Source organism: Danio aesculapii, chromosome 18 (genome assembly GCF_903798145.1).
Source record: "Danio aesculapii chromosome 18, fDanAes4.1, whole genome shotgun sequence".
In the NCBI taxonomy this organism is placed as follows: domain Eukaryota; kingdom Metazoa; phylum Chordata; class Actinopteri; order Cypriniformes; family Danionidae; genus Danio; species Danio aesculapii.
In genome coordinates this window covers 47,342,706-47,370,125 of record NC_079452.1, presented here as the reverse complement: position 1 = coordinate 47,370,125, position 27,420 = coordinate 47,342,706, and the positions used below count along the sequence as shown (strand labels likewise).

Below are 27,420 nucleotides of genomic sequence, written 5' to 3'. Positions count from 1 at the left end.
TAGATACTAATAAATAAATCAGAACAAATGATCATGATGTGTTAAATTATTAGTATTAAATGATTTATTTCAAGCAATGATAATATAGTAATGATACAAGTTTTACTTTCATTAATAAGTTAAAAATGTTTTATGTACTGTATGTACTTATTTAAACTGAATCAGGGGGACATGGATACCATTTAAAAAAAATAAGCTTGTAATAAAAATACGATTAAACAAAACTGTTGGCCTATAAGCTAGATTGTTTTTGAGGGAGTGATGAATTTCATTTCATTTTAAAAAATATGCTAATGGTCAGAAAAATAACAATCTAATCATTATTGAAATTGCATGTTTGATTAATATAATGTGCATATGTATATGTATTTTTCTGATGCACACAGTGTTGTCTATCGAGAGGTTATGGATTTATGGACATTTCACGTTCGACCACATTCTGCACTTTCGCTACTTTGGAAATGCGCCAAACCTGCGGCTGTTGTCAAGCTAGCCTGAACAGATACTTTCAGACATCTAATTTCTTCACTTCATTCCTGAGGCAGGTCTCGCCCACCCCTTGTGTAAGCAATTTAAAGCAGATAGGAGGATGATCTGTTCAGAAGAGCATCAAGCGGGTCTGCAGCGCTGCTCTCCGCGATGCTCTGACGCTCAGCTCGCCCGCGTCGCGTCGCGTCACTCCGGCGACTTGCATCCGCTCTCACCGCCTCAGCTCTCCATGCCCTCCGTGCTTTATTTCTGTGCAGTTAAAACCGTAGACAAGTGCCTGAACGAATGAGTATCAATACAATTTTTAGAATATGAACTTTTTGCCAAATGGAATATGTTTCTATCTGTCCGTGGCAATTTGCTGGTTCACATCCCAAGGCGACGCGTCGTGGTGGTGAGTTCAGTTTGCTTAATTTTTGTTTTTAGGCTATGCTTTTTCCGTTTAAGATAATAAAATGATTTTATTTGATTATTATGTGGCAGAATATTGATTTAGAGTTTGATAGGCTAGTCTTGTGTGTCTGTGTTCAAACAATTAATAGCTAATTGTTTTTATCATTTTTGTTTACATCGTACTTAAAAGAAGAATGTATTGCATTTGCAGTTAATAACACTGACCACCTCTAAACTTAAAGATAGCCTACTACTAAATATGTGACTAAAATCTCTTCTCAGTAAATAAAACTGAGTAAATAAGTGTTTTACAATGCAACAGGGTTAATAAAGATATTTTATAATATATGTAATCTCCCAAGTTTGAAAGCATTAAAATGTGTTCATGTCTATGATGAGTCTCTTTTTGCTCACCAAAGCTGTTTTATTAAAAAAATGTTATACTTAGAAATATGATCTCAATTTACAATAAAAGTTTCCACGTGAATATATTTTAAAATGTAATTTATTAATAGATTTTTCACTGTTTTCAGTGTCACGTGATCTTTTAGAAATGCTGCTCATCATCAACGTTGAAAAAAAGCTGTGCTGCTTCATATTTTTGTGAAAGCCTTGATATATTACTGTTAAAATACAGCTGTTTTTAAAATACTTCTATCTATAAGTCATTTTATTAAACTTTCTATTCATCAAACAATCTGAAAAAAGTAAAGAAAAAACAACAATTTTAAAGGTTTCTACAGAAATATAAACAAGAAAAGGATTGTAGACGATAAGGCACATCATTAATGACTTAGCACCGATAATAATATACACTGCAAAAAATGAAGGGTTCCAACACAATTCATTTGTTATCCCAACACAAATCGATTAAGTTAACTTACCCACTTTAACAAATTTATGTGGATTGAACGTAAAAAGTTCATTTGTCCCAATGGAATCATGAATTGTGTTGTTTCAGCTCATTTTAAATAAGTAGCTTGAACAAGTAAAACATTTTTTGAGTGTAACAGGAATAAAATACATCCACAAAAGAAAACAGAAATGAACAGTGCAGAACTTTTTATAATATTTCACAATATTGTTGTTTTTATTGAATTAATATACTCTCAAAAATATGTTTGCTGTTTGTTCAAACTTTTTTTAAATGAGCTGAAACAACACAAATGTTGAGTTATTTCAAGACAACTTAATTGTTTTATGTTCAGTCCACTTAAATTTGTAAAAACTAATAAGTTAACTGAATTCCTTCATGTTGTCCCAACACAAATCACTTGTGCGGAACCCAACATTTTTTACAGTGTATTACAGCCTTAATAAGCAAAAGACCAAATCATATTTCCTAACTTTTGACTTTTACTGTGTGCTTACAATAGTCATAGAAAAGACCAAAGATTTCAACTACAATGTCATACTTTAAATTCAGTCCTGTACGAATTTGTGTTGAAACATGACATCTGTAAGAGATTTCCATCGGCTCTTTCATGTCTTTATGCAGGTACATGGGGACTCTTGGATCGCAAGTGATGTGCGACAACATCCCGGGTTTAATTAACAAACAGCGCCAGTTGTGCCGCCAGCATCCCAAGGTGATGCAGGCTATAGGAGCTGGCATCAAAAACTGGATTGGCGAATGTCAGCACCAGTTCAGGAACCACCGCTGGAACTGTAACACCATGGCACGCGAACACAATCTGTTCGGGAGGCTCCTGCACCGCAGTGAGTGTGAAGCTCCAGTGTACTGTTTCTGTGCGCTGCTTACAGTGTGTGTTCTGCACTCCGATTCTTTATCTGATATCAGATCAGATTACAGAAAGTTAAACTTGATGAACTGGGTGTGCTTTTGACCCTTCTTTGCACATCTGTGTGTGTGTGTGTTGATGAGATTTGAGCAGATTTAAACTTGAATGTGTGGGCCAGTGACATACAAGAATGCCTGAGATGATTGAAAAGTTAAGTTTAAAAAAAAAGAAAAACATATAAAAACAAGTTTTATAGGTGACATTTTTATATTGGTGTCAGCAAACATTTTTGGGGGACATAGTAGTGTATTTTTATTTATTTATTTATTTATTACATTAGAATGTGGCCCTTATATTTGGTCATTTTCTCTCAGGCAAAACATTAATATCAAACATTTTCCACTGTTACCATTTTACCTTTACTAAAAACACACACTATAATGTCAATGAGCATAATAATAGTTTATGTACACAAACATATTGTCAGGCACATTTAGAATAAAAATAATTTGATTGCATCCAGTTTTGAAAGACTGTTTGACAACCCAAAATACTCATTAATTGTATTTTTACTTTAAGGCTACTATCCTTCAAATCACTATGTTTTACTTATTTATTTATCACTTAAAATATAATAAAGTTAGAATATGACAACTTAATATTTTATGTAGTAAACACTGTTGCGATTTTTGTAAATTACACAGTATTAAACTGTAATATGAAGTGTATTATTATGTAGGACGGTTGTGCAGTGTGTTACTGTATTTTAAAGTTGCATTGTGAGATACGGTATGTTTTCCAGTAAAGATATATATTAAATTCTGTAAATACATATACAGCAAGTTCATTTGTGCTGTAAATGTAAACACTGGAGATAAGCAGGACTGCGCCCAGTGAGTACATGGATGGGAGACCACATGCTATGTTGCTTCCAGAAAGGGTGTTAGGAGGCGCTCAAGCTGCAGTCTGTGTGGGTCTTAACACCCCAGTATATTGATGGGTACTCTATACTGCTCAGTAAGCGCCTTCTTTCGGATGAGACGTTTAACCGAGGTCTTGACTCTCTTGTCGTTAAAAATCCTAGGATGTCCTTCGAAAAAGAGTAGGGGTTTAACCCTGGCATCCTGGCCAAAATTTTCTTACTGGCCTCTGGCTTTTATGGCCTCCTAACCATTCCCATATCATAGTTGGCTTCATCACTCTGTCTCATCTCTACAAATCAGCTGGTGTGTGGTGTGCGGTCTGGTGCAATATAGCTGCGGTTGCATGATCCAGGTGGATGCTTCACACTGGTGGTGGATGAGGAGATTGCAGACGAAATTTAAAGCTCTTTGAGTGCCCAGATAAGTGCTATATAAATGTAAGGAATTATTATAATTAATATTATTACAGTATTTCATGCTGTAACTGATTTACAGTGTTACTGGTGAACTGCTACCAATAAGTTACGGTAGATTCTACTGGAAATTGTTAACAGTGTGTTTGCAATTCAGAATATATATTTTTTTACTTTTACATAAAAATATTTTTATGCTGAATAAATTTCACCTATACTTTTATTTTATCGGTGCCAAAGTTCTTCAAAACAAAGCATTTAATACTTTCTATGTATATAAAAAAGTTTACGGTTTATAATAATTTTTTTCTACAAGTTATTACCAGTTGGTTTGATGGAAAAACCAATGTTTTTTCAAGGCAATTCATAACTTTTTATTTTAGAGGTTAATTCGTATGAATTTGTACGATCTTATTTATGCTATTTAGTATGATTTGCTCATCCCTCAGTCGCGGTTTAAGGGTGGGGTTTGGTGCCACACCTCCTTTTAAAAATGAGACATTTTCGTATGACTGAACTCGTATGAATTTGTACAAATTAGCCACTAAACTGACAAAACATAAAATAGTTACATTTCCTTGTGAGACTGAAAAAACAATTCATTGGATTTACATAAAAAATTTAAGCTAACTGGTTGCAAACAATTTATTTGGGCTGAATTTAAACAAACAAATTAAGTTGAATATAAATATAAACTGTTTGCAACCATTTAGCCTAAACTTTTTTAGTAAATCCAATTAATTGTTTTTTTTATAGTGAATAACCTTGATTTTTAACTACGCAAAGGTTTGTGATTTTTAAAATGTGAAACAATTGTCAATTAAAGTCTGCAAATGGTAATATTTTATTACAATTTGAAAGAAATGTTCTCATACCTGTCTGGAATAAAACAAATAGCATTTTCCTCAAACCCAAATCCAGTAAATCCACAGAAACTGAGAATCTTCAAGCAGTTTCTTAAATTTTCCCCCCATAGCAGTATATATTACACAGCACACATTGACCCACAAACAATACATTATTGTTCAGTGATCGTCTTAAGGTGTCTGGATGTAATCTGAATCGATAACACACAAAAGTCTCACTTGACATGCAAGTGTATCCGTCATTGTGTTAAAGACTGATGCGAATTTACAGAAGAATGCCTGGATTATTGTGTCTGCCGAGTTCATTCAGAGCTTGATGCTTTAACTAGGTGTAATTGGCAGTTTTGCGGCTGTAGGGTTTGCGACTGTAAAAAGTTGTCTGTGGCTCTGTTTTCTCATCCCTGTGTAAAATCATATTAATGGGAAGATCCGCAAAGGCGCAGTGAGTCCCAGGCCTCTAAGCTGCCCTGCACATTGAAGTTAAACCTGTGACTTTAATCTTCTTGCTTTAGGCATTCAGACCTCCCAGAAAGACTTCTCTGTCTGTCACACTGTGAGAATCGACTTATTGTCAATGTCAGCTCACTAATTTAAAACAATTGCAGGGATTTGGTGGCAGGCATTTCTCCTTCTGTCCAACGGAAACATCTTTGGTGCACATGTCGAAAAGCCGCACATTGTTGCTGTTGTTTAGGCTGTCGATTGTTAGTTGTTCGTTCTTCTCTGAGACACTGATTTCTGTTATAATCAACTTCACACGTGTGCGTAACTCAGACATGCATAGTTTCTTTCTTCATTCCATTGTAATCTGCTTGTTTATATAATGGATTATGAGATTAGTTTAAGTTGACAAATATATAGTTGGCATTTACTTTTAAGAATTAACCTGTAAAGCTGAAGAATAAGCAGAAACTTTCTGTGTAATAATGTATTTTCACATTTTAAAGTAAAAGTAAATAAAAGTATTTATTTATTTAATCATAATTTTATTTTTTATAATACAGTGCATCTGGAAAGTATTCATAGTGCTTCACTTTTTTCAATTTTTTTTATGCTACCACCTTATTCCAAAATGGATTAAATTCATTTATTTCCTCAGCATTCTACACACAATACCCCATAATGACAATGTGAAAAATGATTTTTTGAAATTGTTGCAAATTTATTAAAAATAAAAAAGCTGAAAAATCACATGTACATAAGTATTCACAGCCTTTGCCGTGAAGCTCTAAATTGAGCTCAGGTACTTTCTGTTTCCACTGATCATTCTTGAGATGTTTCAGCAGCTTAATCGGAGTTCACCTGTGGTAAATTCAGTCGATTGGACATGATTTGAAAAGCATACACCTATCTACATAAGGTCCCAGGGTTGACAGAGCATGTAAAAGCACAAACCAAGCATGAAGACAAAGGAATTGTCTGTAGACCTCAGAAACAAGATTGTCTCGAGGCACAAGGCTGGGGAAGGTTACAGAAAAATTTCTGCTGCTCTGAAAGTTCCAATGAGCACAGGGGCCTCTATCATCTATAAGTGGAAGATGTTTGGAACCACCAGGACTCTTTCTAGAGCTGGCCGACCATCTAAGCTGAGTGATTGGGGGAGAAGGGCCTTAGTCAGGGAGGTGATCAATAACCCGATGGTCACTCTGTCTGAGCTTCAGCGTTCTTCTGTGGAGAGAAAAGAACCTTACAGAAGGACAACCATCTGTGCAGCAATCCACCAATCAGGCCTGTACGGTAGAGTGGTCAGGCAGAAGCCACTCCCCGCCTGGAATTTGCCAAAAGGCATCTGAAGGACTCTCAAAACAAAATTCTTTGGTCTGATGAGACTAAAATTTAACTCTTTGGAGTGAATGCCATTTACGTTTGGAGAAAACCAGGCACCGCTCATCACCAGGCTACCATCCCTACAGTAAAGCATGGTGGTGGCAGCATCATGCTGTGGGGATGTTTTTCAGCAGCAGGAACTTTAAGACTACTAAAGATAGAGGGAAAGATGAATGCAGCAATGTACAGAGACATCCTGAATCTTGACCTCAGACTGGGGTGACGGTTCATCTTCCATCATGACAATGGCCCAAAGCACACCGCCAAAATATCAATGGAGTGGCTTCACAACAACTCCATAAATGTCCCTGAGTGGCCCAGCCAAAGCCCAGACCTAAATTCTATTGAACATATCAGGAGAGATTTGAAAATGGCTGTACACCGTCACTTACCATCCAACCTGAAAAATTCCCAAAAACAGGTGTGCCAAGCTTGTGGAATCATTCACAAAGACTTGAGGCTGTAATTCCTGCCAAAGGTGCATCAACAAAGTATTGAGAAAAGGCTGTGAATACTTACGTACATGTGAGTTTTCAGGTTTTTTATTTTTTTAATAAATTTGCAACAATTTCAACAAATCTTTTTCACATCATCATTATGGGGTGTTGTGTGTAGAATTTTGAGAAAATAAATTAATTTAATCCATTTTGGAATAAAGCTGTAACATAAAAAATGTGGAAAAGGGAACAGCTATGAATACTTTCCGGATGCACTGTATACTGGATGTACAAAAACTTTTATTTATATATATATATATATATAAGTATAAAATATGTATAATATAAATTCAAAATATTGTCATGCCTGTTTAAATATTAATAAAAGCCTATATAAATTCTAAATATTTCATAATGACTATTAAAATGTAATAACAATATAAATGTTATGTTTGTGTAGCTACATACATCCATACATATTTTATATTTCATTTGTAATATTTTTGTTTCAATTAGTTTGATTATTATTATTGTTGTTGTTTTTGTTATTATTTACAATTTATTATGTGTCACGATCACCAGCGTTCTAACCTTCATAGATCACTGGAGAACATACACATTTGCATGGACTACAATCCTGCCTCGTATGAACTACAAGTCCTGTCATGCAACATACACACACAAACACACACACACACCTGCTCCAAGTCTCCATTGATTGACTCACTGATTGACTCACACAGCTGATGCTGCTCAAAGACTGATTGCAAGGGCTATAAAAACAGCACAAACACACACATTGTTGCTGAGGCTTGTTGAACTGATTGTGAACAGTACAACATTTTCCTTGCCTTGTCTTTGGCCTTCGCCTTGTTTGTTTGTTTACGTTGCTGCCTGCCTGTACTGACTATCGCCTGTATATTTAACTACAACTCTGGATTTGTCTACATACATCTGTTTGCCCCTGTGTTGACCCTTGCTTGCCTGACTGTCTCTGTTTAATAAACCCAGCGTTTGGATCCTCACCCCTGCTGTTAATGTTCATTCACATTACATTATGTATTGAATGTTATGTTACACCAAATTATATTTTTAAATTTTTTAAATACTTGAAAGTTTAAGTAATTACCAAACAGTGTTGACAGATGGGGCGGTTGTGAATTTGATTGTGTGGGTAAAGAATGGCATAGGTGGTTTGACAAAAGTTGGGTGGTTTTAAAATGTAAATTTTATATACAACTTGTATAACAAAACATAAATGTGTGCTCCTACTCCATTCAGTTAGTAGTGACCAGTACATAGCACAAACCGGGGGGCGTGGGCCCACCCGCATGAGGTGGTGAAGGAAAGTTGTATCAAAATCTGACTTAAGCAGCACCTAACTTTGTTCAAACTAATTTAAAACACCAAATTGGACGAATATATACCCCATTTTTAAGGTAAAACTCTAATAGGTAGTGTAATCTACACAACAAGTGCAATGTGAGGGTGAGAGGGACGCAGTGTTTCGATGTGATCTGGTTATGTTGAAATTTTACTATTGTGGTTCTGTGACTGCAAGTGTCGGTTTCTGTATGGTTAAATTTAAATAAATTTAAATTAAATTAAATATTAATCTAATACTTTTGCCTTTTTATGTCCGTTTGGGTGAGTTTTGGACAGCTTATGGGCCCAAAAAAGTCAGCTATATCTGGCAACACTGTTACCAACTCTGCTAGATTTATATACATTTTTGGTAACACTTTAGTATAAGTACCAATTCCCACTATTAACTACTGGCTTATTACCAGCTTATTATAAAATATTGGCCGTTTATTTGTATTTACAGTATGATCTTATTCTACATCCTTAATCTTACCCAATACCTAATCCCACCTAACTAATTATAAGCAGCAAATTAATACTTCATTGAGCTAAGAGTCTTAGTTAACGGTTTGTTAATATCTAGAATTTAACCTATTTTTCTTTGGTTCTTCTTTCAGGCAGTCGTGAGGCAGCTTTTGTCTATGCCATCTCCTCAGCTGGTATGGTCTACACGTTGACCAGGGCCTGCAGTCAGGGTGAGCTAGAAAACTGCTCATGTGACCCTGGAAAAAAAGGCTCATCCCATGATGCCAAGGGAGCTTTTGACTGGGGGGGCTGCAGTGATCATGTCGACCACGCCATCAAGTTCACCCAGGTTTTCATCGATGCCAAAGAGAGGAAAGAGAGAGATGCCCGGGCACTCATGAACCTGCACAACAACCGAGCAGGGAGGAAGGTAACAATACTGCAATGACCAACCCAGGCTCAATGGAAATACAGTTGTAGACAAAATGATTAGCCCTCCTGTGAATTTGTTTTCTTTTTTAAATATTTGCCAAATGATGTTTAACTAAGCAAGGAATTTTTCACAGTATTTCCTATAATATATTTTCTTCTGGAGTGGGTCTTATTTGTTTGATTTCAGCAAGAATAAAAGCATTTTTAAGGTCAATATTATTAGCCCCCTTAAGCAGTATTTTCGTCTGTCTACAGAACAAACCATCGTTATACAATAACTTGCCAAATAAACTAACTTAACCAAACTAACCTAGTTAAGCCATTAAATTGCCCTTTAAGCTGCATAGAAGTGTCTTGAATAATATCTAGTAAAATATTATTTACTGTTATCATGACAAAGAGAAAATAAATCAGTTATTAGAAATGCGTTATTAAAACTATTATGTTTAGAAATGTGTTTGAAAATTGGTTGAAAAAATATACAGGAGGCTAATAATTCTGACTTCAACTGTATGTGCCCAGGTCTACATTTAAGAGAACCGAGAAATATTTACTATGGACAACATTTTCGTGCAGGTTTAGTTTTCATAAATCCAATAGAGGCTGCCAGATTTTTTACAATCTCAAATACCATACCTGTCAACATCGGAATGTGAAAATAAGAGATATGCCCACCATAATAAGGGACCCCCCCCCACCTCAAAAAAAAAAATCCCCAAATTACTAAATCTGTTTATCAGGAGCTGTTTCGTTGTAAATAAACTGTTAAACTGTCATTAATATGTTTTATTATTATTATTATTATTATTATTATTATTATTATTATTATTATTATTATTATTATTATTATTATTATTATTATATTATTTACAAAAGAAAAAATAAAGTTCAGCTTATTAAAATTAATAGCTATTATAAAGAAATTGAATCAGCTTATCAAAATCTCATTAATCTTTTCTTCACTGTATAACTTACAAATTCTGATTAAAGAGTAACGAATGAATCTAATTTATTTAGATTTTGCGTTTGATTACATTAAATAACAGAGGTGTCACTTTAAAAATGCACACATCTAACGTTATAATGAAAGCATTCGATTGTATTCTTAAGTTTTTATGCTCATTTAGGACAAAATTAGTTGTTTGAAAAAAAATCCCACCAAGATCAATATCTTTAGATGTTATTATTATTGATTATGTGTATATGTCTGTTCAAACATGCACCCAAAACTCAGACTTTCGCTCCGCTTCAAATCGCGTGTACAGAATCCGTTTGAGAAACAGTCTATTTATCACTATGAAGCGCGTCAGCTGATGGTCACGCACTGCTATAAGACTGTTTTGAGGATTGCATAGGAGGGGCGACGGCACCTGTAATGAAAATGAATTGTGCAATTTTTATGTTTATTTTAAAGTTTCATGCCTAAATAAAACGAAAGCACAGAACAGACTTGCATTTAAGAGCAAGGGGCGGCCCCTGGTGGTTTGGCGGTATGGGTTGCATATAGAGAGGATCGAATCTTTAATGTTTATTGTCACCCTTCATAGAAATCCTAAAAAAACAGGAGAAATCCAAGAAAATCCCTTTACGGGATGATAGCGGGATAGAACTGTAAAATACGTGAGAATCCCGGGAAAAACGTGAGGGTTAACAGGTATGTCAGCCGCACGTTTTCACATACATGCCATTCTCGTAAAATCCACCAGAAGCTGCTGTGTACGTTTCTGGTGGTGGTCAGTGCATACCTGTAAAGCCTCCTGTTTTTCCCGGGATTCTCCAGCATTTTCCAATTCTAACCTGGGGGGATTAAAAATCAGCTTGATTGGACTGACCCACTTACCCCTTTCCCTAAGCCCAAACAATAGTTTTTTCAAAAGCAAACTATCAAAGAAAAGCCATCACAGCCGCATGCTTTTGCCATGGCATCACACTGCTCTTTGGCTACATTCACACTGCGATGTGAACAGATCATGGTCTTAAACTGACCCGCATGCGCAAAAGTACAGTTACAGACAGCACAAAATGTCTAATTATGCACACAATGTGTATACTGTATAAAGTAAGAGCATTGTCAGATTCTGCTTAATATGATTATTGTCCTTTTCAAAGACAATTGTGGTGTATTTCATGAATAGTAAAGGGTTGTTCTGCTATTACTAATTTCGGCATTTGAAACCTAAAATAAGGTCTCTTGTGATTGAAATCACTGATTTATGACAAGCGTAGTGTGCGTCTTTCTGGCCACCGGTGTAGTGAACTCATCAAGGGTTAATGAGCAGTCATAGACTGAACTGTGAAGGCAGAGATGTTTTATCTCCAATTGCAGAGTTATTGCATTTTACTTTGTTATAAGCAACAGGCACGTGCACGTGGTTTGGGTGCTTGAACACCTGCCCTTTTATCTCTCTGAGAGAAAGTTCATCCTTAAAATGAAAGAGCCTCTCCTTTGCGCACGAATCCCCTAACTGCAACATCCCCAGATGCTCTTCAGCTTTGCGATCAACCCGTGCCCCAATCGTTAACCAGGTTGGTTAACAAGCACCAGTTTTGCCTTAATGTTTTTTGTCAAAATGAACAACCAACTTTCTATGGTAAAGTAATTGTCCTATGTGCCATTCTACTATGCTGCTGAGTAGATGATGTCTGCAGCACAGAATGATGACGCATGTCGCTTAAAGATTATGTAAAAGTCACATGAAATACGACATAACCGTTCACACTGCGGTCGCATTGCAAAACATCAGATCTGTGTCTGATTCAATACTACATATGAAAGTGGCACAAATCAGAACTAAAAAGATCCGATTCCTTGCAGTTTGGGCTGTTCACACTATCATTACCTGAGTCACATGTGGGCAAAAAAAATCAGATACGGGCCACATTTGGCTGCAGTGTGAACGTAGACTTTGTTTTGGCTTTTATTTCACCTGGCTTTTGGAACCATCCTTTGCTGGACTCAAACCCCAGCAAGTTAACGAGTACACAACTCATGCTGGAAAAGCCATCCATACAGAGATAATCAGTGAGCGGTACTGCCCCGTAGCCTTGGTTTTGCACACATAATGCAGCCATTATGTACCACGAGGCACATATTTCTCGGTTCTCAGAAATGTATCCCTGAGCACATTTTCCCAATGAGCCTGTGTTGGCAATGCCAAATAATAATAATACTGGCCATATACTGTTTTTACTCCAATCCCCTTTTCTTTATTCTCAGGCGGTGAAGCGCTTTATGAATCTGGAGTGTAAGTGTCATGGTGTCAGTGGCTCATGCAACGTCCGCACCTGCTGGTTAGCCATGGCCGACTTCAGGCAGACGGGTGACTATCTCCGCAAAAAATACAACAACGCCATTCAGGTGGTGATGAACCAATATGGGACGGGCTTCACCAGCACGTACAGGATGTTAAAGAGGCCTAACAAAAATGACCTGGTCTACTTTGAAGACTCGCCTGACTACTGTATATGGGACCATGAGTCTGGTAAGTGTGCCGAGAAAAACCTAAAAACCAGTGAAGACATTGATGAAGAACTCCATAAGGGCACATTTACATGACACTATTTTTCAACTAAAATTTGGCCATTCATTTACAACAGCATTTGGTTGGTCTTAAAATGCTTAAAAACTTGTGAAAAAGGATTTCAGTGCTCAGTTATTTTTTAAAAGTCGATCTCTTGTGAAAAACAGTGATGTTTTATTTCATTTTAATTAAGATGCATGAACATAGGCGGAGGGTGAACAAACCCCAGGGTAAGGCTAATATTTGTGCTGCCCTTTAATGCATGTAAAAAGATTTGCGACCGACCAAAAAGAGATTTTAACAAAAGCACCGCCTATCAACAAACATCTATTATAATCAACACACACATTCAATTATTTTATTAAACTAACCCACTGATCTACACAGTTTCAAAAGTTTGGGGTCACTTTATTAATTTTGTATTATTGTTACTTTTAAAAATCGAATTAAATTTCTGTTCATCAAGACGGCATTTATTAAATATAAAAAAATTGTTAAATACTTATTTATTAAATATTTATTTATTACTTACTGTATGCAGTTTCAAATGAAATTATTACTCCTTGTTGCTTTTATTACTATTATTAATAATAATATTAATAATAATAATAATAATAATAATAATAATAATAATAATTAATATTAGAGAGGACGCAGCCCTCACTATTCAACCGCCCTAGGTCACCTCTGGGTGCGCCGGCCCTGAGAATATGAAATCATTCTCTTTTTCACGAGGCCAATTAAAAACCGAACTTAAATATTTGACTTTTAAAATGTAAAACTCCAAACGATTGCCTAAACAAGATTACTACACTATAAACTAGACTACGTTAATGAAACTACCAATTTCAGTTAATGCTGAAAACAAGTTAAGCCACAGTATATATTATTATAATAATATATTATTATTGTAATACTCATTTGTCGTTTTATTACTTATGTCCTTGACCAGCAAATCAGAATAGTCCACTGGCCAGAAATTTTGGTTTGGCTTTCAGAGCTGCTGCAACCTCCAGTAATAAACAGCGCTCATCAGTGCAACGTGCAGTGCAGTGCAGTGCAGCGGGGTTGGACAGTTCCACTTTTGTGCGGAGGGGGACTTGATATTTCATTGACAAACTTACAAAAGCTAAATTGTTGTGTTAATCATCAACATTAAATTACATTCATATTACGCCTTATGTTACATGTTTTCAATGCATTTTTTTCTTTGCTGCTATCTCCATGGTCTCTGTCCAGGGGGAGGCTAAGCCTTCCCCAGCCTTACTCACGCTCCGCCTATGTGCACGAAGTTCATAATTCAGGAGTGTTTTCCATTTATTATGGTGGCTTGAGAAAGCTTGTATTCTTCTTTCATCTTCTTCTTCTTCTTTTTCTTCTTCTGAGACTAATTTCTATAAGCATGTCCTCCTAGACCATTCATACTGCAACCACCAAATTAACAACAAACCTCCAAACTGGTCTGACTCTGGTTGCTATATCTTTTCCAACTGATCCGACTTACGGTTTTCTGAAAACTGACCCGGAAAATTCAGAAAAGTCCCATTGACTTGACATTGTACCAATCTTTATAACCTCATAACTTTGCGCCACACTGTCATACAGATTTAAGGTTATGCTCATTTACACAGACTACCAATCTGCCAATCACTGATTACCTTTCAACTTACAGGCCACACCCTAGGCCACACTTACAGCACCCTAGCAACTGTCCCATAGACTTGCATTGTAAAAACAAAAACTGCAATTGAATTTACATTGGACAAACTAACAACATACCAATCCATACTAACAATATAGTGTAACGGTGGCCCATTGGGTAGTACAATCGCCTCAAAGCAAGAAGGTCGATGGTTCGAGCCTCGGCTGGGTCAGTTGGCATTTCTGTGTGGAGTTTGCATTTTCTCCCCGTGTTGGCGTGGGTTTCCTCAGGGTGCTCCGGTTTCCCCCACAAGTCCAAAGACATGCGCTATAGGTGAATTGGGTAAGCTAAATTGTCCGTAGTGTATGTGTGTGGATGAGTGTGTTTGGATGTTTCCTAGTAATGGGTTGCAGCTGGAAGGGCATCCGCTGCGTAAAACATTTTCTGGATAAGTTGGCGGTTCATTCCACTGTGGAATTCCACTTTGTCTGTTATGGATGACCAGACATTTTGGGGACTCGCATTTCTTTTTTATTTCTCAAAACTTAATTTTCCCTTTGCAATTTTTCATTTTTGTTAGCAAAATTAATTTTCATTTCTCAAAAATGTATTTTTGCTTTGCAATTTTTGGAGATTTGCGTTTATTTATTTATTTATTTTTTGCTCAATACATTATGTTTTGTTTGCAAAACATTCTTTTATTTTGCATGTACAGTTGAAGTCAGAGTTATTAGCCCCCCTGAATTATTAGCCCCCCTGTTTATTTATTTCCCCAATTTCTGTTTAATGGAGAGAAGATTTTTTCAACACATTTCCAAACATAATAGTTTTAATAACTCATTTCTAATAACCAATTTATTTTATCTTTGCCATGATGACAGTAAATAATATTTGACTAGATATTTTTCAAGACACTTCTAAACAGCTTAAAGTGACATTAATAAGTCATTAATATAGGTTAATTAGGTTATCTAGGCAGGTTAGGGTAATTCGGCAAGTTATTGTATAATCATGATTTGTTCTGTAGACTATCGAAAAAAATAGCTTAAAGGGTCTAATAATTTTGACCTTACAATTTTTTTTTTTTATTAAAAACTGCTTTTATTCTAGATGAAATAAAACAAATAAGAAAAAATATTATCAGACATACTGTGAAAATTCCCTTGGTCTGTTAAACATCATTTTGGAAATATTTAAAAAAGAAAAATCAATTCAAAGGAGGGCTAATAATTCTGACTTCAATTGTATATATGGCCCTAAATTAATTCCATACTTTACTCACTCTGTACTCACAAACCTGTTTGAGTATTTTTTTTCTGCTGAACATAAAAGAAGATATTTAGAAAAATGTTGGAAACCTGTAACCATTGACTTTTCCTATAGCATTTGTTTAGTACAATAAAAGAAAGAAACTCATAAAGGTTTGCAGTTGAGGGTGAGTAAATCATGAGCCAAATTTCAGTTTTGAATAAGTTTTGTCAGATAATTAAGGAAATGAGCACTGGGTGCCAGATTTTCACCAATAGCTGTGAGGTATCTGAAAGCGTTCTCGAACTTTGATCAGTGCTCTCTTTTTAATTCTGTGCCTTAGAATATATGTAACTCTCTCTACTCATTTACTCCTGCCAGAATAGCTTCAAACAGGACAAAGCAATGACCTTGAAATTTAGGAAACTGTTTTCTAATTCTGATCTCTGTCAGCACAGAATTATGTATTATTTTTTGGCTGAATTATCCCTTCAAGTTGATAAATCAAACCTGTAGTATTGAGCATGTTTCATAACCCAGTGTTTGTGTCTCCACCCTGTGAGACTCCCACACTCTGCTCAGAAACGGGCCGATATTAGTCTTTGCCCCAAACACCATTGTAATGAGAGGACAGGAGCTATTTAGCTGGTTATTACATACACAATAGTCATAACCCAATCCTGTAACCTGAATGCGGGTAAAGATTCCCTCCCTAAGGCAGAGGTTTATCTCTTTTTACCTTTCTCTCTCTCTCTCTCTCTCTCTGTGTGTGTATGTACTGAATAACACCAGGTGTACCTATGTGGGAAGCAGTAAAGGAGGGGGTGCCTGTCAGACTGCAGATGATCCCTGCTATCAGGTGACGCTGTGTTTAGACACATTACCACAGTTTTGTGGGCAGAACGGGAGCTGAAATTTAATCCCTGCGCGCAAATGCTATAAATCACTGCCTTCCACGGCGGCACCTCTATGTTTTCTGCTTAAATCTGGCAGGAATATTTAGAGAGCTAGGTCATGTCTCTTTTTAAGTGCCCTGAGATGTATGTTGAACCCACTTGAGGTATTCATTATTTATTGCATGTCAGTATAACTGCTCATTTATAAGTATATAAATTTGGCACGATCATAAAAACAGGTTGTATGCAGTTCAGAAATCCTTGTTATTAGTGACACCGGTGGCCGTTGGTTGAACTGCAGGCAGAAAACTTGTTGATTGTGTTCGTACTCGTGTGCACACATAACATGCAAAAGGCTAAACGTGATTTAATGCACAGGCGAAGTTGTTATATGGTTAGAAAATTTTTAAAAATTTGTTATATATATTGGACGAACAGGTGTCACGGTGGCTGAGGGGTTAGCACTGTCGCCTCACAACAGGAAGGTCACCGGTTCGAGCCCCAGTTGGGTCAATTGGCATTTCTGTGTGGAGTTTGCATGTTCTTCCTTTGTTGGCGTGGGATCCTTTGGGTGCTCCGATTTCCCTCACTGTCCAAAGACATGCGGTATAGGTGAATTTATTAAGTTGTCCGTAGTGTATGAGTTTGGGAGTGTATGGGTTTCACAGTGCTGGGTTGCGACTGAAAGGGCATCCGCTGTGTAAAACATATGCTGGATAAGTTGGCTGTTCATTCCGCTGTGGTGTTTTTATACTAGTGATGTTCCGATACACTTTTCCCCTTTTCCGATACCCATTCCGATACCTGAGCTCAGGGTATCGGCCGATACAAAGTATACTGAACCGATACCTGAGTGTGTATCTGTAGAAACAGTTGTGTATACTACTGTATAAATTGACAGAATAAATCTATGCTAAGTGCTTCACACTTATCTATTAATAAAATATGAACAAATACACAAAGTGAACTGGAGTATTTTTATTATCAGACATTCAGCATTACTGTACTTGAAACTGTACTGAAACAAGTTCAGCTACAAATCAAACACTGTAAAAAACTGTACAGTATTACTGTATAAAAATCAGACTAACTCTGGGTTTGCAGTATTAAGCAAAGCTAGCAGGAATATTTCTCATTTAAAAAGATGGTATCGGAACGGTTTACTGTTTTCTGCAACATAGGCTCATTCGGAAAATGTAGCCCTATACACATTTCTAAAGATCGTGAATTATGTAGCCAGAGCTACTTATATGGCTATATTTCGTTTTTAAAACGAACAATACGGGACGGTATGATGCTGTTCTTTTTTTGCACTTACCAGCTGACCGCTTACTTCCATATGGACAGTTTTTCTCCTGTTACCAGTTTATCCGGTTAGCTCGCCATGTACATTGGCTGACGCAGAGAGGAGTTGGTCACGATGACAGGGTTTGAATCTAGAAAAGAATGGTTCCAGAAAGCAGGTAAGACAAACAGAAGCCAAAAAATAAAATAAACAAGTAAATAACAGGGTGAGAATGTGGTAAAATCTAAAAACGTAGTAAAAATCAGGTGAGGGCTTTTCTTTTTCTGGATTGCTTTTTAAAACTGTCGGTTGGGTTTAGGGAAGGAGGAGGGTGGGTCAGTCGATCGTTCAGGCAGTCAGTCAGTCGACAGCGGCCTCTGGTGGTTTACGCAAGAAGAGCAGGCGCGAATGGCGCTCTCAAGAAAAATTTGAGATCTCAAAAAGTGTACGCAGCGGCCTCTGGTGGAGTCGCGAAAATATACGCGATAAATAAATAAATAAAAGCATTTTTGTTAATATACAATTATTATTCAAAATAAATCACAGAAATTAATCATAAATGTAACTGTAAAACAACGTAAAGACACTACTGGAGTGATATGCTAAGATCATTTAAGAAATGTTTTGCAAGAATAATCATTTTATTTGAATGAAATTTTATAGACAATTCTATAGAATGCAAAAAATACGTTTTATAGAATTATCTGTTGTCTTAGACTTGACAAATGGCAGAGAATTGGGTTTATTATGTCCTCCATGACTCGTCATCCCTCCTTTTTACTTCATACAAGAAATCTATCAGGAACCATGCTTAGTAAGATCACCATCATATTATTAAAACTTTAGTTTTGTTGACTTGTAAAACTCACTGCGTGTCGATCCACATAAAAAGCTATTACGCCGATTTCACAACGCCTGAGCGGCAAGTCTTTTTTTTTCAGCGTGCATGTTAATAACCGGGACTCGCTCATTGAGAACAGCAGCATGCTAGGATCTAGCAGGAGCAGTGTGTGAGGCACGAGGTTATGGTTTTCTGCGCACATGTGTAGATGCGTCAGTTTGATGAAACTACATTGCTTTCACCAGCGTTGGTTCGGTTGCACATAGAGAATAACGTCACTATTCCAGGATTGCCACTCTTAATAAACATACTCTACATATGAAGTAAATCATATCTCAAATCATTTACTGGGGCACTGGTGATGTTTACTGGGGCACGTGCCCCAGTAAATTGAGTCTAGCGACACCCCTGAATGCAGCTCAGATTGCACTGCACCAGGTCTGCATCCAGATACTTTTTGCTGTATCGCCGAGTATTTCCGATACTAGTATCGTTATCCGCTTGTTAAGTGGGACGTCCCGCGAAGCGGCTTCCAGGTCCAAGTGCTATATCAAACTGTATGGGGAGACTTATCAAATAATAATAAACGTTTACAAAGCACTGTAATACTGTAGAAAATCACGATCACAATGTATATATATCCATGCCTAATATCTGATGGCCAGAAACTGATTAATTTTTTTATGAATTGTTAAAATGTTGGTATTTATGACGCAGCAGGCCCAGAGATTGTTGTGTACACTGTGACTTTACATAAAATTCACTTTAATGTGTGCGGTCATAAACGAATATTTTCTCAATTCAAATGAGTGGCGGCTTGGACCCGGAAACAGTATTACATACAGTACGTCACCAACACGACACCACTTAACAAGCGGATTGGAACAACCCTATATTGTACAGTATACGTTGTATCGTTTCATCTCCAGTAGACATTTTGTGTGGCCAAGGTCTAGTGTTACCGCAGCTTAATCTGTAAATTCATATCATTTGAGTTAAAAACATACATTTTCAAATGTTGCAATGTAGGAAAGTATAAAATCAATGGTATGTTTTCAATTTATTTATCGATTATTATTTGTTGAATTGATGATGCGATGTGTGACATGCATATCATAATCATTGTAGTGCCCCAAAAAGAAAGTCTTAAAGTCTGGTGTGACCGAGGTTTAACACTTTCAGTAAGATTATTTCTATTAATACTAACCGACTACGTTATTTACCATGAATACTGGGAAAAAAAATATTTCTATGGCATTCATTAGTCTTAATGTTAATTTCAGAATTAGAAAACGTGTTAGCATTGTGCCTGAGCTAATATGACATAATAAACAGTTTTAACCAACGTTAACAACATTATAAAAAGTAATTGTTTATTGTTTTTAACTGATGCATTAACGGGCGACACGGTGGCTTAGTGGTTAGCACTGTCGCAAGATGGTCGCTGGTTTGAGCCCCGGCCGGGCCAGTTGGTTTTCTGTGTTGAGTTTGCAAGTTCGCGTAGGTTTCCTCAGGGTGCTTCGGTTTCCCCCGCAGTCAAAACACATGAGCTATAGGTGAATTGAATAAACTAAATTGTTCATAGTGTGTGTGAGAGAATGTAAATGTATGGGTGTTTCCCAGTACTGGGTTGCACCTGGAAAGACATCCGCTGTGTAAAACATATGCTGGATAAGTTGGCGGTTCATTCCACTGTGGCGACCCCCTCCTAAATAAAGGGAGTAAGCCGTAGGAAAATGAATGAATGAATGTTTACAGCATTAACAGAATTAAAGCACAACAATCTATTCATATATAATATTACTAATATATTATAAATTATAATAATAATTAATCTTTACATTTTTTCTCATCATCTATGAGAGTATGTTTTTAAAAATACGACGACCTTATTTGAGCGTCAACCTCTCTAGCATGGTGGTTTGTGAGAAACTCTCTGCCGGCAGTCTGTTTGATGTCAGTTTTAGGAGACACCAACTATACCTCCAGCGCATAAGTGTGAAATCAATTACTAGCTCTCACCATGGTCACACATGCTAAACTCATCTCTTGGCACCCCCTCATCTTAATTCAATAAGCAGATGCATGCTCAGGTACAGGCTGCCCATGATGTAACCGATATGAGCCCAGCATACCAGCCTGATGAACTGCTGGGTGGGGGGAGTGGGGGGTTGTCCGCATCATGCCCAGACACATGCCTGCCTACTGACAATTGAGCTCAATAGACCTCCGGTGACATAGCAATGCTGGCGCTACTGGTAGACTCAAGTGTTTTGCAGTTCTCACCTGAAAATATTACATAGCGAGGCATATTTAAGTGCTGTAATTGGGTTCTCGGTGCATACCAGCCTGGAAAATGTGAAAGGATAACCTGGTAATTTTGTTTTGGAGAGCATTTTCTGCAACCATGGAAAAAATACATTGCTCAGGAAAGTTCTAGGAGGTTGTAATACCAAACCACTTTGATGACAGACTCTGACTAAGGCATTTTAGAATGACCAAAACAACATATCAGATGTTATACAATGTGGGTCAGTCTGCTGGTTTGTCCACTATTGCTGACCCATCACGCTTATGTCTATTATTACATGATCTGCTAAACAAAATCACATTTTTTTATGTGCATGCTGGAAATGATCCTGTAAATGTGCTTCCATTGTAGTTTAAGCACATTTTTCTTGTCGAATAAAAGGTTTAGCCTACTTGGTTGTATGTATGAGTTGTAAATAATCAAATTTTTTATATTTAAGTAATATTCAAAACTGCACATTAAAATAGGTGGATGGAAAGATTAGATTAATCCCCAAAACACTTTGGAATATCTTTGGACAACACAATAATTGAAGATATTTTAGATTAAATCCGAGAGCTCTCTGACCCTCCATAGACAACGACAATCCCAAGATATTTAAAGTCCAGAAAAGAAACCAAAAGCATTGTAAAACATTTTATGTGACCAAGAACAAAGTAAAAATTACTGTGTTTTTCTATGTTCCCAAGCACTTTTACTGTAGTAAAATACAATGTTTTCACGTTGCTCTGCTGACTCTAATGGTAATACAACATTAAGTCATTTTTTAAATATATTTTTGGTGCAGAAAAATTCTTCCTGGAGCATTGCAGGATTACAGTTGAACCCCTGAAGTCTCATGAGTTTTTACAATGGTTCCTTTTCTGGACTGTCCATTGAATGTCTATGGAGGGTCAGAGAGCTCTCGGTTTTTATCTATAATAACTTGATTTGGTCAGGATTTTCATTTTTGGGTGAATCAATTCTTTGTTTTTAATAAGTGTACGATAATTTTATTAATAGTTTAATGTTTATTTGCAAAGCCAGCACATCGGAACAAAACAGTAGCATGCTGGACGATGAGTCCACAAGCAAAAGTTGCTATCCACTAACCTCTTTCTTTCATCGTTGTCTTACTCCAGTTTGAACATGTAAGGCTTTAATACACTAATGTTCGTTTGACATTTTGGCCAAAAGAAATTTGCTTGTTTTGTTTTCTCTGTCAGAATAGCCTATAATACCGTGGCAGAGAGAGCTCAAGCATGCTACGAGTTAACACATGCAAACAGAAAAACACTAACAAATTGCGAAAACATCTTCATCAGTTTGTCAACACACATGCACGCAAATTCTCACAACACATGTAAATACGGCAAATAGTGCGGACCACAACAGAAATGTGTCGGGAGACCCCAAATAGGGACAAACCCTGCTGCTTTCTGTTTAGAGTCAGCAGTTCATGTAATGGGAATTGTGCAATTATTAGGGCAAAAATAAAATAAACGAAAAAAAAGCAATGGGGTCCGTCACTTTATGGGGTTCCCCCGATACATTTCCATTTTGCTCTATGCTATTTGCATGTATTGTGAGAAATTGTTTGTGTGTGTGTGTGTTGCCAAATTGATGAAGATTTGTTTTTCTATTTGCGTGTGTTTTCTTAAATTACAGCACTTTTGAGCTCTCTTGGCCACCATGCTATAGAGGCTCCGCCCTCTTCTGTAAAGCAGCAGCTCATTTGCATTTAAAGGGACATCCAAATAAGGGCAATTTTTGCTTACACCCAAATAGGGACAAATTTGACAAGCTCTAATATATTTTCTATAGGATATTTTAGCTGAATATTCACAGATACATTTTCTTTTGAAAAGGGTCCTTTCAATTGGTCACACCACAAGACAACACATCTATTTGTTTAGTACAGAGAGTTGACCGGGAACGAAAGGTTTTCATAAACAAAGGCTGCAGATTGTCACTCAGAGTCCGCATGAAAGCCAGGGTTTATACAAGGTCTTTAGCGATTTCTGTATCAGCAACAATCGCCGTCGCGTCAGCCTCATAGAGGGCGGCGGCTGAGATTAGAGCCGATGAAATGAGTACGTGATGAAGAGCCGGAGCAATGGATGATAGCTTCTATCATCAGTCCCTCATCTGAACTGGAGCAGGCGGTCATCCTTTTACAGGCTCTTCGAGACACTGTCAGACATCAGCCAGACGCTGCACAACACTGTTCACAGGAGCCTGGCCTGCTTCAGGAATGTCTTCGCATATTCTCTGCATTAATACACTTTTATTGAGACAATGTTTCAGTATTAATGGATTAAAGTACGTGGATTTTAATTTTAGGTTCGGTTATTTCAGGTCTGTACTGACCACTTTTAAAGAGATTTCACTGGCTTCTTCAATGATCAGTTGTTTTTATAGGAAGCAATGCATTTGTATGTTTAAAATACGTTTTTTTTTCCATTCATTCATTTTCCTTCAGCTTAGTCCCTTATTTATCAGGGGTCGCCACAGCGGAATGAACCGCCAACTATTCAGGCATATGCAACTGCCTTCCAGCAACAACCCACCACTAGGAAACACCCATACACTCTCTCATTAACACACTATGGTCAATTTAAATAATCCAATTCACTTATAGCACATAAGTCTTCGTTTCTTATGAATACACTCACCGGCCACTTAATTAGGTACACCTTACTACTACCAGGTTGGACCCCCATTTGCCTTCAGAACTGCCTTAATCCTTCGTGGCATAGATTCAACAATGTACTGGAAATATTCCTTGAAGATTCTGGTCCATATTGAGGCGTGATGCAAATCTCCCATTCAACCACATCCCAAAGGTGCTCTATTGGATTGAGGTCTGGTGACTGTGGAGGCCATTTAAGTACTGTGAACTCATTGTCATGTTCAAGAAACCAGTCTGAGATGATTCACGCTTTATGGCATGGCGCGTTATCCTGCTGGAAGTAGCCATCAGATGATATGTATACTGTGGTCATAAAGAAGTGGTCATGGTCAGCAACAATACTCAGGTAGGCTGTGGCGTTGACACGATGCTCAATTGGTACTAATGGGCCCAAAGTGTACCATTTCACCACCACCACCACCACCAGCCTGAATCGTTGATACAAGGCAGTATGGATCCATGCTTTCATGTTATTGGCGCCAAATTCTGACCCTACATCCAAATGTTGCTGCAGAAATCGAGACTCATCAGACCAGGCAACGTTTTTCCAATCTTCTATTGTCCAATTTTGGTGAGCCTGTGTGAATTGTAGCCTTAGTTTCCTGTTCATAGCTGACAGGAGTGGTACCCAGTGTGGTCTTCTGCTGCTGTAGCCCATTTGTCACAAGGTTCGATGTGTTGTGCCTTCAGAGATGCTCTTCTGCAGACCTTGGTTGTAATGAATGGTTATTTGAGTTACTGTTTTCTTTCTATCAGCTCAAACCAGTCTGACCATTTTCCTCTGACCTTTGGCATCAACTAGGCTTTTGCACCCACAGAACTGACACTTACTGGATATTTTTTCCTTTTCTGACCATTTTCTGTAAACCCTAGAGATGGTTGTGCGTGAAAATCCCAGTAGATCAGCAGATTCTAAAATACTCAGACCAGCCTGTTTAGGCTGATTAGAAATTAGCGTTAACAAGCAGTTGGACAGATGTACCGAATAAAGTGGCTGGTGAGTGTATTTTTACATATGTTGGTATATATATATATATATATATATATATAGTGTGTGTGTGAGACATTTTTTTTCTTGAAAATAATATTTATTCTTTGTAAAAAGAAAAAAAACTAAAACATTTTTTTTTTAATTTCTACACCTTTATTACACTTTATGAAAAATTATACAACTGTAATTTATATTCACGTTTTTAATTTTCAAGTATATTTATACCATGTACGTCTTCATATCTTCAGTGGAAAATAGTGTGATTATTGTGTGAATATTTGACTTATCTTCACGACTATTCTATGAACAAAAAGGTGATTCTGATTCACAAATTAAAAATTTTATGAAGCTGGAAGTTATCATCTATAATACAAATTCATTAACACACTTCTCTTCTGTACAACAATGCATATACTGTACAGTGCAACTGTTACTTCTTATTTTCAATGCATTCATATTCAAGATCATCACAAGCCATTTCTGCTAATTCTATCAAACTTCTATGTTAGTTAGCTTGATAACATTCTATTACTTAATTTGCTTCAACAGCATTCAGGACACAAAAACATCCTTATTTAAATGAGAATCTCCACCTTGGACATTTTAAATGTATCTCATTGTGATGTTCTTCTTACCGCAGGATCGGTGGGCACCGGTGGGCGAGTGTGCAACCGCACGTCACGCGGGACTGACAGCTGCGAGGTCATGTGTTGTGGGCGGGGCTACGATACATCAAGAGTGAGTCGCACAACCAAGTGTGAGTGTAAATTCCAGTGGTGCTGTGCTGTTCACTGCAGGGACTGTCAAGAGGAGGTGGACGTGCACACCTGCAAAACCCAGTCCTGATCAAAACAGTTCTACATCGCTTTTTTATTGTGGCTCGTTAGAGAAATATACGTACACGACATGACCAGCAACGATTTGAAGCCTTAACTAGCATTACCGTCGTTATTTGCTGTTTTGTTTATTACTCTGTTATAACACAGATATTTATTACTGCTTTGGAGCGTAAGAGTGTTTATCTTTAATGTATTTTCGTATGTTGAAATGTAAATACAAACTCTATGTAATTTAAAATAAAATGTACACGTATGTAACAAAGTGGGAGTCTGTTATGTAGTTTGCGCTAAAGAATGAGATGTTGGATGTTATGCTATCTTTCATTTGTTGAAAGTGATATGTAAGAGTAATTGATGATGGGTCGTTGAATTACTACTATAATGCAGTTGAGATGGTGATGTGCCCAAGAATGCATTATTTTCTAATAATTCAACAGACTAGAATTGATTATTACTCTTATATTACGGCTACCACACCTAAAGACACTGTTCAGATGTTTTTGTTTCAAATTATTTGTCAGGTTTTTGCTCTCAGCTCCTGTGTGTAGTACTAGTTTTTTACGGGTCTTATTCGTTTAATTTTGATATTTGACGGTTTTAGGCTGTGAAGTAACTGAAATCATTCAGCATAGTTATATGTAACTTTAATGTGATCAAGTCCTGCCTGGATATGGCAAATTGTTTTGACATTTAATCTATAACCCATACTAGTATGTATTTTGATGTTACTTGTACTTATTTTTTAGATACTAGTATATTTTCCATACTACAGTAGTTCTTATTAGATACTAGTGCTTATTCATTAGATAGTGCCTAGGGGAGCACGGGGCACAAAGTAACGCAGGGTAATATGTAACACAGAGTTTTAAGGTATTTGCTCTGGGTTAACCATGGTATGCTTCCAGGGTTTTCACCACAGTGTCGGCAGACGTCTTCCTGCCAATTATTGTAAAAGTTCGGCAAAATTTGGATGAAAAACACTGGTGAAGCCATTTTTGCAGCATAAAAGTATTTTTTATTATACTTTATATTTTTTATTTTTTTAAAAATCTGTAATAGTATGTGTGCAAAAACTTATATTGTTGCGATTATCGTCTTCTAGGCTAAAAGATGGAACCATTTTGAAAGGTGTAAAACAATATATAAACAATTTAAAGTAAACTGAATTGAAATTAATTGTGTGAAATCTGAATTTATAAGCACGTGTTACAACTAACCCTCTGTCTCTTACAACTTGCCTCACAGGTTTTACTCCTGGCACTTTTGGCAATACTGCACAGAAACCATAGATCCGACGGTCATACTTTCAGTGCTCATTTGTAGAAGAGGTTTGTGTGTTGCCGGTAAAAAATATGGTTTGTCTAACCCGATTACTTTGTTCATTATTTGGCTCCAACTAAAAAGTGTTACTTTGTGCCCTGCTTTCCACTAGTGCTTTTTAAAAATATACTAGTGTTTACTTGTTCTTTTTATTAGATACTAGTACTCATTCATTAGATACTAGCACTCATTCATTAGATACTAGTACTCAATCATTAGATACTAGCACTCATTCATTAGATACTAGTACTCATTCATTAATCTATTTAATAGGTACTAGTACTTATTCATTAGATACTAATTCTTATTAAATAGATACTAGGTCCTTATTCATTAGATACTAGTTCTCATTTTAATTGTGTTGTTACTATTACCATTTTTTGTTGTTACCATTGATTTCTATGGAATCGGTAATTGAGATATCAACTATTCAGTACATATTTATATGTACTAGTAGTTCATCTTTAGATACTAGTACTTATTAATTAGATACTAGTCATTTG

The 27,420-nt window shown here is 36.7% G+C and overlaps 1 protein-coding gene across 1 annotated transcript; it reads left to right on the top strand.

Annotated features, from left to right (window-relative positions):
- Window positions 1-590: 590 nt before the first annotated feature.
- On the top strand, window positions 591-25,841 carry wnt2 (wingless-type MMTV integration site family member 2). Its single transcript, XM_056478895.1, has 5 exons — window positions 591-883; window positions 2,381-2,601; window positions 9,073-9,350; window positions 12,570-12,834; window positions 25,399-25,841. The coding sequence occupies exons 1-5, from the start codon at window positions 801-803 to the stop codon at window positions 25,602-25,604; spliced, it is 1,053 nt and encodes a 350-aa protein (XP_056334870.1). The 5' UTR covers window positions 591-800; the 3' UTR covers window positions 25,605-25,841.
- The last annotated feature ends 1,579 nt before the right edge of the window (window positions 25,842-27,420 follow it).